Below are 17,557 nucleotides of genomic sequence, written 5' to 3'. Positions count from 1 at the left end.
CAAGCTGCTGTCAGGTCGTGTCAGACAACGACATCTTTATGGTAGTCCTCGTCATTGAACATTCCTGTCTCAAATTGTAGCTGAATAGTTTATGCAAAAAGTGAAAAAGGAAATGTGTGAACTTCACTGACACAGCATGTGCTCATAGAAGGAAGCTTACTGGGAAAAGTAAATACATCCAGAGGGCGCATGATGTTGACTGACAGTCTGATATGTTTCGTCTTTGGGTTGGTTGCAATGAAAAAACATTAACAGTGAAAAGAAATCGATGAGTCAGACGCAGGTAAAGGAAACAAGTGCAAACGTTGTTTACCTTCAGTCATGAGCGAATCATGAGGCAACATGATTCTGGGCTCCTTGCATCCTTCCTTGAAAGGCCTGCTACAGTCTTTCCCTGTGCCATTTCCTTCTTTATTGATTACATATTTTTATGTGGCAGTTTTCTCTCTTGTCTTTTTTAAATCATTTTGGTGTTTGGGCACATGTTTCTGGCCTTTTTTTGCCACCTTTGTTTTGTGGTTTTGCATTTCTCTGTGGAGGGTTTCCTCCTGGAGTCATTTAGTCAAAATACATATAAATGAACTGGATGACTCCATTAATCAATGAAAATGAGAACAAGCAGTGTATTGGAGAATATCTGCTTATTCATGAAAGACTGTGACCGATCAATCATACTAAATGTTCATAATTGTCTGTGTTTGGTCTATAATCACATAAATAGTCTACAAATCTTTGTGCTCCACTTCATTTGAATGAGAAATAATTCGTTTACCTGTATGACAGTTCCATATTTGACCACGTCTCCATGGACTTTCTTGTTTTCTGTCTCGTTCTGCTTCTGCTCCAGATTTGATGCATGCTGCAACAGACACAGTTCAATCCAATTAAACACAGCTCAATCTAATTAAACGTCTGCCAATGAGCCCTCTCTCAGGCTGATGTATAATTTGACAAATAACAAACCACCAACAGCAAGTCTGTAGTCATATTTCTCTGTTGATGTGCAATGGTGCCCAAGAATATCTAAGATATGTTTCGCTTCACACAAAAACTGAGGGATTTAGTAATGATGTCCTCGTAGGTTAGCTAGCCTAGCTTCATCCATGCGCTCATGCTTCTGCTGAAATGTGTGTGTTACCTGTAGTTTTTGTAGCAGAACCACATCACCAATCTTGTCCTTCTCATGTTTGGCTTGTTTTGCTTTCCAGAACTGCTTCTGAGCCGAGTACCGACTCATAGGACAAACCTTAAACAGGCAGTCTGCAAGATGAAGAAGAACAAGAAGAAGGCACTTTCTTTGTTATTACATCACAAGACCGCCTGTAAACTAATCCTTATGCTGGGTGCTGCCTGTTTATGGGCTTAAAATGGCCACAAAGCTAAAACAACATGTGGTATTTCCCAATGATTAATTTTAGGACCTAAAATGTTTTAGGAAGATTGACTTTGAGTCTTTAATATATACAAGATATGCTCAGAATGAAAGGGTTTGGGGTCAACTCAAACTCAGCCCCCTGCACATGCACTGCCTGCCCACCAGGGGAGAGCTTCACTTCTTACTGTCTATATGTCACTACTATTTACCAGTTTCACCAAGATGCTGGTCTCAATCTGTGTTATGCTGATGACTTTTTTTTGAAACATTTTGTTATTATTTTTTAGGTCATATTTAAGCAGAGTAATAAGTGACTTCCTTTGATGTAAAATGGCAAATGGCCTGTATTTGTATAGCACTTTACTAGCCCCTAAGGACCCTTACACATCCAGTCATCGGTGATGGCAGCTACATTGTAGCCACAGCCACCCTGGGGCGCACTGACAGAGGCGAGGCTGCCGGACACTGGCGCCACCGGGCCCTCTGACCACCACCAGTAGGCAACGGGTGAAGTGTCTTGCCCAAGGACACAACGACCGAGACTTTTGGAACCGGGGCTCGAACCGGCAACCTTCCGATTACAAGGCGAACGCCCAACTCTTGAGCCACGATCGCCCCAGTATATTATAAAACCCTGGAAGATCATCATTATTAAATCCCAAAGGATTTAATAACATACTGAGATAAAATCTGATGGACATTTGTCTTGTTTTATGATATGTAAGGGTTAATAAAAATATTGAAAAGGTTAATCAGTAACAAAAATATTATTTTGCACTGAGTGTTTCCTTTTGGCAGGCTTCCAGAAATCGACCAATTATGCTGCTATTTAAACACAAGCCAAAAAGAATTGAGTGATAAGTGACTTCAAGCCACTTGTTTGTGTGCTATGGAAGCGGAAGCAGCAGACATTTGTGCACAATGAAAATGTGAGGCATCGCCATGACTGTTAGGATTCATCATGTGGGCACGATGAATGAGTGCACAGAAGACAGACAGACTTTGTTTAATTAGACAAGATAAATAAGCAATTAAAAGAATGCTGGAGAGAGCAGCATTCAGTAAAACTAATACAGTTGGAGCGAAGTGATGCAAGAGCACAAAAGACGGGCAAATATTGACTCTCCTCCAGCAGATCCTGTATGTTTTCACGCTGTTCCAACTGTGTGTTTGTACAGCAAACAGAATTTGCCTGTGTGTAATTGCTCTGTGTAACATTACTAGGATATGAATGTTGTAAAAATCAGCTTAACATAGAGTACTAAGCTTTGAAACAACCATAGAGAAATCATATAGTATTTAATTAGGGTGTAATTGAAGGAACAATGATGACTTTTGGACGGCCGTTGATTTTTTTAGTTGATATAAAAATTGGGTTAAAAACATTTGGAGAAACAGCTTCAACCTTTATATTTCAGAACATGGCTTTATTTATTTGATCTAATAATTCAAATTATATTCATTATTATATATTATCATTACTGTGTTCTTACTTCAAATAATGCATGTATTTCTTAATAAATTAATGCATTTACCCACCATTGTTGTGTTCCTGCACCTTTAACAGTGCGTCCACACTCCTTTGTGCCGTATTGGCTTTTATGAACTTTCTCATACATTTTTGACATAGTTTTTATGTGTCAGAGCTGCTAACAGTGTGACCTACTTAATGCCAAGATTTCAAATTTTAAATAAAAAAGGAACATAGTTCACGAGGGCAAAGACTTATGATAAAGAGAGAGATTATTTATTTGTAAAATTAGTTTAAACAGTCAGCACAGTGAACTTCAGTCCATCAGTCTACCTGTTAAGTCTATACACTGCTCTTATGGCTTCTTTGTTTTGCTATCAGATGGTTTTGTTTTTCCATGTGGACTCTTATCAGCCACCAGTAATGCTGAGGAAATGTGTGAGATGTTTAAATGCAATTTAACAATTTCATAAGTTTGATCATCAGACACTGGAGCTGCTGTCTGTTCTGGATTTTTACTTTTTTAACCTTTTGCTGTCAGTCACTGTTTGTGGTCCACTTATAAACTGGTTCAGCTGCTCAGTGAGAGCAGATGGTGAAGTAAGTTTATAAGAGAGAGAAACCATCAGAGAGAAGCTGGTGGAAAACTTCTCCTCCAATGGTCTCTGATGATCATAGCTGGACTAACATCACACGCACTCCATTTATATTTCATACAACACACTGGAGGTTTCATTCATCGTCATGAATCTGTTTATCACTTAAATAGAGCAGCAGACATTTATACCAAATTAAATAAATACCAGAATACTATTACTGATCCAAAACACAGCAACACAGCAACAGTCATTCTTACCCCTGAATTTCTTTGGGGGGTTGTCCAAATCTCCAGCAGCTGGCTCAACCACACATCGGTCATCTACCAACCTGCAGACAGACAAAGAACAGGAAACATGCCGTCAACAGTGGCGTCACCCAGAGGGAGAGCCCAACAACATCACAACAAGTAAACATTACATACTTTTCTTATGCTTATTTCTAGCTCTATGTTATACAGCAATTATATACATGTAAAGCAATTAAAGTAGTTTTGTGTGATTCACAGTTCAGAAAAATCCTTTATCTTATACCAGGCTTCGATGAGGCCCTTCAGTTCATCCTTTGTCTGAAACAAGCACATTAACCTTTCTTACCATCCAGGTAAGACTAAATACCTGAGTTTTCACCAGATCCCACATAAAAAAAATCACCACGTATTAAGACATGACATTAAGTGGGACTCAAAAGAAAAAAACATGAACTAAAATCTCATGTTTTAGGCGCTCAGGTGCTCTGCTGATGAAAAATCACCCTTTAAAATTCATGTCAGGAACCTGATGACAAGGCAAAAAGTCAGGGTCTTAGACAGGCTTAGAGACCAGTCAGCAGCAGCCAGGTGACCGCTGCTTGTTATGGAAAAAATCCCCAAGAAAGTGAGTTTGATGTCTGTTGCTGTGAATTGCCCAAGTCAGTAGGGAAAAAACTGTATTCTCTAACTGGTTAACCGGGGGTGGCAGAAGGTTGCTGGCCATAAAGAGGCATGCAGTCCTGCACCAAAAACCTTCTTGTGATTGGTCACTAGAAGTTTGCCACAATCACCTGTACCCCCCTGCCATGGGAGGTGCCCACTCCCAAACACTCGCCTGCTTTCAGTTTCTGGCACTTTTTCCAGTTAATGAATACACATCCTTTTCTTTCCTGGTGACCAGAGGTTTCTGAGGGCATCGCTGACCTGTGTGACTGAGGCTGTAGGTTTTTTTGGTTTCAGAAATATGCAGCTCTGTAGTTTGTAGAGACAACATTGTAGATACTGTAGAGAGACACATGACCTAACAAGCTGAAATGACAGTCGGGTTGAAGAATAGTACTTTTGTTGTAATGCTTTTCTAAGTTATATCTTATTTAAATAATTAATTACAAACAAACTTGGAAAAAATAATTAAAATTAATTATAATAATTGACTAACTATACGTGGCATTTACTTTGTATCTTAAAAATGTTAAAAAAAAACACTCCAATACAATCCTGTTAACGAAACCTTAGAAATACAATGGAACTAAATAAATGAAATAAATATAACACTTGTCAGTGAAGCTACGCAGAGATCAATGCCGATAAACTGATTTCCAGTGAAATCTGACAAAACAGCCGGTAGCGTTTGGTGACAGGTCACTGATTAAAGCTTCTTCTCCCACAGATGGTCTAATTTGGAAAGTTGTAAGTAGGGTGAGAAATGTCTTGTTGATATGTTGAACAGCAGAAGCACAGTCATTTTAAGAGGTGACAGGAAGCAACACTCTGCAGTCTCGTGAAGACGTTTGTGGTAACTCTGCATCTATTTTTAGACAACTTTTCTCATTAAACGGGTTGGAGGTTTTCAACCAGTGCTGCCAAGACACAAGCTGTGAGCGGTGACTCTGCCCCCATCGGTACAGATTAAACTGATCGACAGCATGTTCAGCTCAAAACATCTGAGAGCACTTTATAGCCCTGCATTGTTTTCTGTTAGTTTCCTGACATTAACCTAGAAATAATAGGCAGCTTAGATGATTTAGAACCAAACAGAAGAATAACAATACTGGGACTGACCACGCTAACAGTCACACTTCTTATATGTGTCTACAGTGGTGTGAAACAGAAAGGTTTCATAGGAGTTCAGCAGTGCAGTTTTGTGAATAAGAACGATGATTCAGCGCTCAGCACCTTTAGCAAGAAGTTCTCTTTTTCTGTTTGACAGTCTCTCGTAGTGTTGTGGAAGAACTTTAATCCGCTCTCCTTTACAAAGATCTCTTGATGTTTGTGGGCAGTTGTTTACTTAGACCCCCGGAGAGCAGTCATTTTGGTTTTCTACCTTAGACCCCCGCGGAAAAAGGGCCACGAGTCAGGTCAAACACAGATGCAAAAAAAATCAGGCCACTGTGCGATGTGTTCACTGCTACAGGTACACATGTGGTAAATGCAGACGACAGATACCGTGGCAGTGCCAGGATTGTGAGTGATTGCTGAAAATGTTGAAATGTACTCACTCACTTTTTATCATTATTTGTAAATATGTGTACAAATGGTTGGTTTTTTGTACTGTTTTCATCAATAAATGTCAGCAACAAAGGACATACAAAGGACATGTGTTGATTTCTCCCTAAGATGGCAAACTGAAACACTCCACTCCCCCACCCCCTCAATCACTCACCCCCACTCCCCTCCCTCCAGAATTCCTAGGTAACAACCTAATATACATATGAATGACTAGCCAATTTAGCTTCCACTTCCAGCATTTGACTGCTCTCCGGCTTTTAAAGGTAGAACGGTAGAAGCCTGGCAATCCCAGTGTTAAACACAGCTCTCTTAAGGTTGAGGTCTGGACATCTGACTGGGCCACTGCAACACCTTTTTATTTTCAGCTGCTGTGCTTGAGATCATTATTCTGCTTCATCACTCACTTTGTGCCAAGATTTAGCGTTTGGACAGATGCCTCACATTTAGAATATGTAGGAATACACAGGAGTGATTTTTAATTCTTAACTGCAATTTTCTAAAAAGCGGTAAGAATTAAAATACAAAAAATAAAAACAAAAGATTAACTTGCAGGTAAAGAAAAAAATACTAAATGAAAAGGAGTCTGCTTTCTCCTCCTCTCTGACGCTGTTGTTTCAGTTTCTTCAGTTGCACTTTCTGTATGTTTAAACAGTATGCTGATGCAGAATGGGCAAGCATGTTGGTTTAGATTAGCGTATGCACAGTGGTAAGAACAACATAGAATGGTGCTCCAACGGTAATTTTACCTGCACACTGTTTTTTGTGCAGTGTGAGAACATTTCTATACAAGTATTAGAGGATTCATTTGTTCCAGAGAAACAGGCCATATCATCAATATTCCTTTTGTATGTGTGAAACAACTATCAATCTGAACTAGCTGGTATTTATTTGTGCACCAGAAAAATTAACTTCTACCACGTTTTGTTATGGTAGAAATGATGTCCCTTTATCTATTTTATTCACTTCACTTTTAAAATCTTTCTAACACACAGTGGAAGCGATTTAAGTTTTGGAATATAATAATAATAATAATACATTTTATTTAAAAATAGCGCCTTTCAGAGCACCCCCAAGGACGTTGTACAACAAATAAAAAAAATAAAAATATATCCACAATAATAAGAGTAACAGATAAAAGTTAAGAGCATGCAGAGGTTTAAACATAAGCAATTTTAAACAGGTGAGTTTTGAGGGTGGACTTAAAAAGAGGGAATGAAGTAATGTTTCTGAGGTCAGGGGGTAAGATATTCCAAAGTCAAGGCAGAGCAACTAAAAGCCCCGCCCCCCACTGTAATCAGACGAGCGGAAGGAACAGAGAGAAAGAGAAGATGAAGATGTGAGGCACCGGGATGGGAAGTTCATCTGTACTAAATCAGAGAGATATGGTGGAAAGAGAGAATGAATAGCCTTAATGTATAAAGGATTATTTTAAAATGAATGAGAACTTTAACCGGGAGCCAGTGAAGCTGCTTCAGGATTGGGGAGATGTGGTGGGTAGAGGAAGTCCTAGTAATAATACGGGCAGCAGAGTTCTGGACATGTTGGAGCTTGTTAATGGATTTTTGTGTAAGGCCAAATAATAGTGAGTTACAGTAATCAATTCGAGAGATAACAAGATTATGGACAAGAATGGCAGTGGCATGAGGAGTGAGGAAGAGGCGGAGGCGATTGATGTTACGGAGTTGAAAATATGCTGCACGTGTGACATTATTGATACTGTTGAGAATGACACCCAAAGCTTTTCACAGAGGGAGAGATAGGAACAGACGAATTACTGATAGTGAGAGAAAAAATCATTAATTCTGGATAGTGATAGTTTAGTGCCAACCAGGACAAGTTCTGATTTATTGCTGTTGAGTTTAAGGAAGTTGGAGGAGAACCAGGAATTGAGTTCAGCCAAGCAGAAGAGTGGAGGAAGAGTAGAATCGGGTTTGGTAGAGAGGTAAAGCTGGGTGTCATCGGCATAGCAGTGGAACTGAATGTTATATTTACGAAAAATGTGTCCGAGCGGAAGAAGGTAAATGATGAAAAGCAGGGGCCCGAGGACAGATCCCTGGGGCACCCCAGTAGACAGAGGAGAAGGCTGAGAAGTGAAGGATTTTAATTGAATAAACTGAGTGCGGTCAGACAGGTATGATTTAGACCAGGCTAAGGGAGTATGAGAGAGGCCAATAGAAGCTAATCTGCTAAGAAGAATGGGGTGAGAGACGGTGTCAAAGGCTGCACTCAGATCAAGGAGAAAAGGATGGAGAGGAGACCAGAATCAGCTGCCATAAGAAGGTCGTTTGTTATTTTTATAAGAGCAGTTTCGGTGCTATGCAGAGGACGGAAACCAGACTGGAACTGTTCGTAAAGGTTATTATCAGTGAGGTGTAGATGGACTTGTGAAGCAACTATTTATGTAGCAACGATATATATTTCATCTTTGTTTTCTTATTTAGGAGTGTTCGGCGCCTTCCTTTAGTTAACCGCTGTGACACACTCACTGGTCTGTGCAGGCACATTAAGAGGTGTTATTATACCAGTTTTCACCAGCTGATCTGAGTGAAAGCGAGGACACGGCACACACAGTGGCTAACATCTTGTGATTAACTTATGCCAAGTTAGCTAGTTCTCCTTTTGAACCCAAGCATTAGCATAATTTACTAAATAAACTTCATGTTCAAATGTTTTCTGGGGTGAAAGGAGCCGTTTTCCCATATAATGCAACACAGTCTATGGACTACGTCTGCAACCATAGAAGCTACTGGTGGCCATTAAAGATAAAGGAGGTGTAAGGCACTTTTTAAACACTATGATTAGTAGCATTGTGATAGTGGAAGAACTAAAAGAAAATTAGTCCCAGTAAGGGGCTTCCACAGAGTCACAGCCATGATTAGATTACAGGTTCCTAAGGAAGTAAGTCCACAAACCCACAAAGAAAAAGTGGATCAGTTGGTCCTCAAAATGGACCAAGAGGTTTCCTCACTGAGAGACAAAAAAGAACTAGATCACAGATACATGACTAAATAAAGAATACAAGATGAAATACTTGGATAGGCTAAGACATGCAGAACAGAAAGAGAAGGGGGCTGCTAAAGAAACATTCGGAAGGAGTGGGGTGGGGGTAAGGGGGGGGGGGGGGGTATTTAAGCCTTGGGAGTTGTAGCTATGGAGCTGGAAACTTGCAGTGAATGGAGTTCACCCTATCCATTAAAAGGCAGCACTGATTTCTTCAGAGACATGCTCCACCCTCTGGTTTGCATCTTTGTGGTGAGGGATTCAAATTGCAACAAGATAATGAGCATAAACGCACCACAATGTTAACATGTGAAGACCAAAGTGCAGGGTAACAATGTCAGCGTGTGCTGCCCATTAGTCTAGCGACATTTAACACTGTGTCTGTGTGTATTTGCTGCCAAAACAGGCCTGACTTATCGAGGCATCAACTCCACTAGATCCCTAAGGTGTGCTGTGTTACCTGTCACCAACATGTTAGCAACAGATCCTTTGAATCCTGTAAGTTGGGAGGTGGGGCATCCATGGACTGGACTTGTTTGTCCAGCGCATTCCACAGACGCTTATTTGGACTGAAATCTGTAGAATATGGAGGACAAGTCAACACCTGAAATGCATATTTTTCTTCCTCAAAGCATTCTGGAACCATGTTTGTTTTGTTGCAGTACGCATTGTCCCACTGAAAAACGCCACACCCACCAGGGAAGGCAAAAGGATATGCGTGGTCTACAATACATTGGTAGAAGCTGTGTGTCAAAGTGACATCTACATGAATGGCAGGACCCAAAGTTTCCCAGCACCCAACACCTGGTAATGCACACACTTGACCATCCACGTGATGAAAAATAAAACATGATTCATCAGACCAGGCCACTTTCTTCCACTGGGCGATCAGGGCAATCGTGGCTCAAAGAGTTGGCAGTTCGTCTTGTAACCGGAAGGTTGCCGGTTCGAGCCCCGACTCGGACAGTCTCGGTCGTTGTGTCCTTGGGCAAGACACTTCACCTGTCGCCTACTGGTGTTGGCCAGAGGGTGCGATATGGCAGCCTCGCTTCTGTCAGTCTGCCCCAGGGCAGCTGTGGCTACAACTATAGCTGCCTCCACCAGTGAGTGAGAGTGAATGAACAGTGGAATTGTAAAGGGCTTTGGGTGCCTTGAAAAGTGAGTGAATCGGTTTGGCTGAGATTAAAGTTACAGTTTTTACACAGCTGAATAAATGTTAAAAGTGTGAGATGCTCGAGAATTTACTCCGGTGTGCTGTTATATTTTAGATAGCAAGGAGCAGACGGCTGAGTTTATTAAACTCCACTGAAACAATCTGCAAACTTCATTAAAATTTAATAAACTATCATCTTGTCTTTAGTTAGCACGTACCTTAAACACTTAAAGCTGTAAGCTAATGATAGTTATATAAGAGCAGATGCTGCTGGTGCAATAAGCTGTACGTTGTACGTCCAATGGATGCATGATCTGATTAGTCGACTAATCGCAAAAATAATCGGTGACTAGTCGACTATCAAAATAATCGTTTGTGGCAGCCCTAGTCAGCACGGGCACCCCGACTGGTCTGTAGCTATACAGCCCCCTGCACAACAGAGTGTGCTGCACTGTGTATTCAGACACCGTTCTATCAGAACCAACATTAACTTCTTGAGTATTTGAGCTACTATAGGCCCACACGGGCCTGTCTTTGCTCCCCATGTGCATCAGTGAGCCTTGGTCATCCGTGACCGTGTCACTGGTTCAACACTATTTCTTCCCACTGCAGACTGGGAACACCCCACAAGGGCTGCAGGTGTGTAGCTGCTCTGACCCAGTTACAAAATATTGACTTACTCCCTAATATATCTCCACCGTTAAGTTTTATAATACATGAAATTACTTTGACTCATTTACTCTGGCAGTGAATTTCAGTAAGAGCAGTACTCACAACCAAATCCAAGATGGATGTCATGGTGTCGTGACATCCATCTTGCATACGTACCAAAACAAAAAACCCTCTGCAACATATTTCAACCTTCCTTGAAGTTTCAGCAGATTACAAAACCTCACTAAGTAAGGTGATGGAGCTCTAACTTTCCATAACCAAATACAGCTTCATCCGTTGGGTCTGTCTTCTCTGTTTTTGGTGATTTTTGTGTTAAATATGACTATTTAAGGATCTGCCGCTGACAGCTGACTATGCAGAGCATGACTCCACGTGTGCGTGTGCTCATTAGAGTAAATCCCTGTTATTATTGCTGCTTAGGAAACACCAGGAGACAGACGTACAAAGACCTCTGGCAGTCTGACACACACACATGCACATGCAAATACACACTTGTATTTCCAAAACTTCATTTCAGCTTATAAAATATAATTATCTTCACCTTCAATTATAAATTCTTAACAATGAAATCTTTGAATTTACTTTATGAAAATTGCTTCATTTAATCTGTGTAAACAGATTTATGTGACTACAAAACACACACACAGACACACACACACATTCATGCACTGAGGCTGTGCACAGCGGGATTACTTTTGCACTTTAACTACTTTCAGCAGGATACCAGTGTGTCACACATCCTATTGTAGGGGCTTGACTCCTTTGTGGAGATTAAAAGCAATTCCCGTTAATGTAATCACTCCATTTAAGAATGAATACCTGGTTTAAGGTTCATTTTAAGTTAAGTCTCCAGGAAATGTCCCCTGCAGTGATGGAAACATGTCTACACGTGTAACACACTGACTCACTGATTCTCCATCTGCTTGTCTTTGATCTGAAGGAAAATCTTGAAAAGGTGATCTCACCTTTATCATGACTGTATAAAATGACACACTCATCATTGTTGTGCATTATTATACTGAGTGTATAAAAGAAGCTTGTTTTGAAGCTCTCTCATAGCGACCATCATTATCTGAATAATATTTTGCATTGTGGTGCAAACTAAACCACAACCTGTAGACAAATCAGGTGTCCGCAAAATGGCTGTGAAAAGCTCCAACGTCCACGTATTTGTGGCTCATCAGTCACAAAGCTGCTTTTATAAGCTCACTTCAAACAAACAATCAAACTGAGGAAGGATGGATGGTGTGCAGAGGCTACTGTCATGTTCGTTCATTCATTTGTTTACTCGGCTGAATGCCAGTGGGTAGGTACACAAATCAGGTTTAGTTCACTCTAGCAAAAGTTTATTCACCCTTACCTGACAAAGCCAGAGGTGAAGCAGAAAGAAACAAAAACTTTTCTTAGTTTTTCTTAGTAAATTCGGTTTTCCTGCTTCTGTCTTTCCTTCCTCTGTTTTATCATTGTCCTCTTCCTTTGCATTTTGCATTTTTCCTTCCTTTCCTTTGTCTTTTCTTTCCACCTCTCTTTCTGCTGGCATTTTCCAATCCTCTCTTCTTGTCTTTCTTTAAAAAAAACTGTCCCTAGTTTTGAAAAAGTCCTCCCTTGCCTCCCTTTTTGTTTTCTTTTCTCCCTTTTTTCCTTCTGCCGCATCTACTTGCTGTGATTTCCAGACATCCTCTTTATGTTTCTTTCTACTCTTGAGGTGGGATTTTCTTCCCCCCCAGTGATACCAGCGTAGCTACAAAAACAGCCAATCAGTCCCTTTGTCTTTTTTTTCTTTTGCCCGCCTGTCCCGTTTGGTTGTTTTGTCATCATAATTGTTGTCTAAAGGCCGAGAAAGATGCCCAGCGGATGTACTTTACCAAGTGCACCATCCCGGCCTTGCCTTACTGGTCCATTTGATTGACCTTTGTTTTTATTGTTTATTTTATTTTATTTTCAGTTGTTACATACGGGACAGACATGACTGGGGGAAGGGAAATGGCGAAAAAGAGGGAGGGAAAGAAAAGCAGCAGGGAAGAGGAACGGTGAGTCCCTTTGTCTGCCTGTCAGGTGTGTGCATGTCTTTCAGGACGTTTGTGCTCTTGATTGCTCCATTCACACAAACTCAGGTGTGTTGACTTAGCCACTGAAATGCTCTGCACCCCTACAAGTGACCACATTTTAAGAAACAACGATTTCAGGACTGACATACAAAGGCCTTCACACAGTCTATCTAAATAAATCCAATCCCTGAACCCCCAATTTCGTTAGCTTGCTGCTATTAAGAGATTCACTTTTAATTTGCTTACAGTGTAAATAGGATAAAATGGGTATAAATTGTATATAATGATGGTAGAAAGTCAGAAATCTGCAGGTGCGCCCAACAGCAGTAGATCAGAGATGTTGATTAATGAAGTGCATTGATCTATAAGAGCTATTTATTTAAAGGAGCAGCAGTCTAAGCGGAGAGGCCTAGACCCCATCTCGCAAGAGCCATGAGGCCTTTTCCCAGTTGGATATGTCTGAAACACCTCATCTAGAGGGCACCCAGCACACATCCTGGTGCTTGAACCACCACAACTGCATCTCTATTCTGAGCTCTTATTAATGACCAAGGCCCTCTGCCAATCTAATGCTGAGTACTGCATTTCTCCTGTTTGTGTCAATCTTATTTCATCAGTCACACTCACAGCCATAGGTCAGAGTAGGAACAGAAATTGGGGGCTTTATTTTCAAGCTCAGCTCTTTTTTTTTAACCAAAATAAAAGAAAAAAACAGCATCCATATGCCTGTTTTCACCAGCCCATATGTCAAACTCCATCAAAATATGAAACATGAAAAAAAAAACAAAAAAACAAAGAAAACAAAGAAAACAAAACAAAAACTCCACGAAAACTATTCACTGACCTAAATACAGCTCACTATCATAATACTTCATAAAACTGAATTCATTTCAGGCTTCCTTCCATCCCAGAGATTTCCCCTTGACTGGCTTTGGAACGCCAGCACAACTGGAGGCAGCGGCCGGATGGAGCTCTGGGTGGTTCTGCTTCGACTGCACCCAGTCAGGCGTGGAGATGGTTTGATTGATAGATAAAAGTCCTTTTTAACTTTGCTTCTTTGAGATGGAGAAAATTTTAAATGCAGTAGTTTTAACAGTATTTATGCCAAGGCAATAGTTGTTTTTTGTTTCGTTTTTCTGTCCCTCCTTCTTCTGCTGCAGGAGGAGAGACATTTAAATATGGATCCAGGTGTTTGAATAAACACAGATGTTTTCCATGTTTCCCTCCCAGAAAACAGCAAATGAACTGGCAGGCCACAGATTTCAAAGATGCTGAGTGACAACTCAAATCTCCTTGGAGACCAGATCCTTTTCCAAAGTGACTTTAGTAAACTCAGCTGCAGACAGAAGAGTAAAGTGCAGCAAGTGAACACAAAACACAGTAATTGTCAGGGTTCATGGGTCACTGACCCATGGTTTTCAATTTGTTTATGTGAACTGTTTATTTTCCATATGTTCACATTTCCACCAAGGCGTTCCCAAGCCAGTCGAGAGATATAATCACTCTGCCCCGGGACCTCTTCTCAATGGGACATGCTCAGAACACCTCATCCAGGAGGCGCCCAGGAGGCATCCTTGTCAAATGCCCGAAACAGCTCAACTGGCTCCTTTCGATGCGGAGGAGCAGCGGCTCTACTCTGGCAACCAGGAGGTGAAACTGCTGAGTAGTCCAAAGTGCTAAATCTCAAGTGGCATCATTTGTGGTGTCATTAGCACCCTGAAAGTCACCTAGCCATCATGGGACTTATTAGAGCAATATAACAGTCAACATGTGGATGAATGTTAAGTGGTCTATGGCAGTCTTTCTCAAAGTGTGGTAGGCGTACCACTAGTGATACTTGGGCTCTCTCTGGTGGTACGCGGGAAATCTCCAATTTTTTTTTTTTTAAGATTAAATAATATACCATTGTGGAGGTATGCAAAGATGACGCAAGAGTTCCCGAGGCTCTTCTGGGAGCCAAACAGAAAAGTCTCCCCAAGCGTGAATCCTCTATGAAGAGCAGCCTTTCCTTATCGCCAGTGGTCGTGGCAGCGGGGAGTTGGTGAGGCCAGCTCGCAATGGCAACTGGCGGATGGAGACGTGAGTGAAGAGGAATCCGCCGTGAGTGAAGAGGAATCCAACAATCAGACAGATTGTTGGGTTTTCTCTCTATTTTCGAAGGGTCTTTAACTTCCAATATAAAGGGCCTTAAGGTGACTGTTGCTGTGATTTGGCGATATGTAAATAAAATGGGATTCAATTCAAAATCATCTTTTATTCCATTTTTTTTTATTTTTGCTGGAACCCATAACTGAAATTAAAATGTAACTACGATGAAACTGCAGTTTTTGCTTCTGTAAAAGGTAAGAACGGGTATTTTACCAAAAAATGGTCTAAAACACTCAAAAACAGCCTGAAGCATCTCTGCATATGTCCTTCAACTATTCTTGTAGTAGGGAGTGTCCCTGTAATTTCCATTGTTGTTTTGCATACCAGAAAAATTCTAGTTTTTTCATGATGTTTCAGCTCATTGTTCTCATTACTCACCACCTGCTTTGAATTAGTGTGCAGGGAGGAGAGCCGGAGATGTTTCAACATTTACGTAGCGTTCCCCTGTGACCATCACATGATCGCAGGCTGACACGTTGCTCTCACAATGTTTATTTAGTAGATCTTTTTTCTGGGAAGGAGACAACTAACTAATCTCTCTGAGAAAGCGAAGATGGCATGTGTCTGCAGTGTGTTGTTAGTAGTTGTACTTTACTACCTCAGCAGCTCAGTGCTTCTGTTTGAATCCTGTTTGTGTTGATCCAGCTGAATTTGACTGTAGGGAAACCAGTAGGTTCATCCACTCATACTTCACTCACTGTCTCACCTGGCAGGAACTCCCTATTCAAATGTCTCAAAGTAAAGAGTGAACAGAAGCCACACACATGCCAAAACATCAAAATGTGGCCCTTAAGGTATATAAAACAAAGAAATCAACAACTGTGCCACATTTGGCTTATGAGTGGCATGAAAGGAGATTAGATTAGGCCTTTGTGCTCTTCAAGAGTGTGTTGTCATTTTCATGCAAATACTTGCAGAAAACAAAACAGCACCATCCCCATCTCGGTTCATGAGGAAAATAATCCTGCTTTTGATTGATTCCCTTAGTATATGTATATGACAACAGCTTCATAATGGGACCTCAGTAATGAATGGTTGGCACCATGGTGACTACATCCACCTTAGTGGATGGGAACCAGGTGGCCCTTTATTTTATCATAAAGATGGGTATAAAGTTGGTGCTCACTGAAGCCCACTCAAGTTGTTCCACACACTGGAACAAAACAGATTGGTGACATAAAGTTGATATCAGAAATACAGAAACAAATGGAGTGTAGAGAAAAAAACTGCTGCCACAAATTGCTCAGAAACTGGTTCTGTAAAGTGCAACTGTTATTGTAATAAGGGATTTTGTATTACATGCTCATATTTCTCTATTTGGTTATTTTTTGTATTTTGTTTTGTTTTATTGTCCCATGTCTGGCTTTGTTCTGGTCAATTTCTATCATTTTCCTTCTATGCTTTCCAGGCCACGTCTCCCCGGAGAGAGATTTTAATCTTAAAGGAGTTCTTGTTTAAGTGATAGTTCAATAAAATGTGAAAACAACTGTGGGTTAAACCCTCCATCAAACGGATAAATGTTCAACTCTGACCGTGTTTTTGTTCTCTTTCACTGCAAGACTTTGAGGTAGGTCAGGTTCCTTTTGTTTGATTAAAGGGTGGAGGAAGTGCAGAAATATTTACTTTTCTCTTGTCTAAGATGCTAGCATGGGCAAACTACTGAGCAGTTAGCATGTCGACATTAGTGTGTAATGCTTATCCAAACCACAGACGTTTGGGGACTTGACATCATTGATACTGTTTTGATATGAAGGTTACATAGAATGAAAATATGGATAATTGTTGTGGTTACATTTTTACAGATGTATATTTTATAGTGTGGGACTATACTAAAAATGCTTTATTTGGGCCCAGAAGATTTCTTTGTTACAGTACTATAAGTGGACACTAGGATAAGGGGCAATAAAGGGAATTTCACATTATTGTGGAAAATTAGAGTGTAAGTAAAATTCAAACTTTTTGAATTTATACTAGAGTCACCTTCATTGGTGATAAAATAAAGTCCCAACACTCTCATCTTCCACCTGCACAAATCTGAACATTTGTTGACTTTGGTTGTTTTATAATGCAATAAACTAAATATGTTGGGGGTCTTGAATACAGATAGTTGAAGGCATTTTTTCATAAATGTTTTCCATTGTGTATAAGTCTGAATATGGTGACTTGCATGAAATGTCTGGAATTCCTGATGTGGACATTTTAAAATCCGAGTTAATGAAGCCTTCTGGTAAATGGACTGATTCTTATATAGCGCCTTTCTACTCTCTCGAAGTACGCAAAGCACTCTACACAACATGCCACATTCACCCAGTCACACCAACACTTCCCTCTAAGCTTTTAGCTTCCTAGCTAACATTCATACTGGATGAATCGGAGAGCAACTTAGGGTTTGCATCTTGTCCAAGGATACTTGGCATGCAGACTGGAGGAGCCAGGGATCAAACCACTAACCTTTTGATCAGTAGATGACCTCCTCTTCTAGGGGTGCAACAATACATGTATCAGTATTGAACCGTTCGATACAGTGCTTTTGGTTCGGTACGCATATGTATCGAACAATACAACATTTTCAATTTATTTTATCAACTTTTCTTCTGACGATGCTGTCTGTGTT

The 17,557-nt window shown here is 40.6% G+C and overlaps 1 protein-coding gene across 1 annotated transcript in view; it reads right to left on the bottom strand.

Annotated features, from left to right (window-relative positions):
* itpr3 (inositol 1,4,5-trisphosphate receptor, type 3) overlaps positions 1 to 17,557 on the bottom strand; it is a 68,016-nt gene that overhangs the window by 43,988 nt on the left and 6,471 nt on the right. The window contains exons 3-5 of the mRNA XM_082518610.1: positions 3,703 to 3,773; positions 1,139 to 1,260; positions 773 to 859 (exon numbers count right to left, since the gene is read on the bottom strand). Coding sequence (XP_082374736.1) covers positions 773 to 859; positions 1,139 to 1,260; positions 3,703 to 3,773 — 280 coding nt within the window. The remainder of the gene's footprint in view (positions 1 to 772; positions 860 to 1,138; positions 1,261 to 3,702; positions 3,774 to 17,557) is intronic.

Source organism: Aulonocara stuartgranti, assembly GCF_965226115.1.
Source record: "Aulonocara stuartgranti genome assembly, chromosome: 20".
Taxonomy (NCBI): Eukaryota; Metazoa; Chordata; class Actinopteri; order Cichliformes; family Cichlidae; genus Aulonocara; species Aulonocara stuartgranti.
Note: the sequence above shows the minus strand (reverse complement) of the source record. Positions and strands in the feature narration are given on the sequence as shown.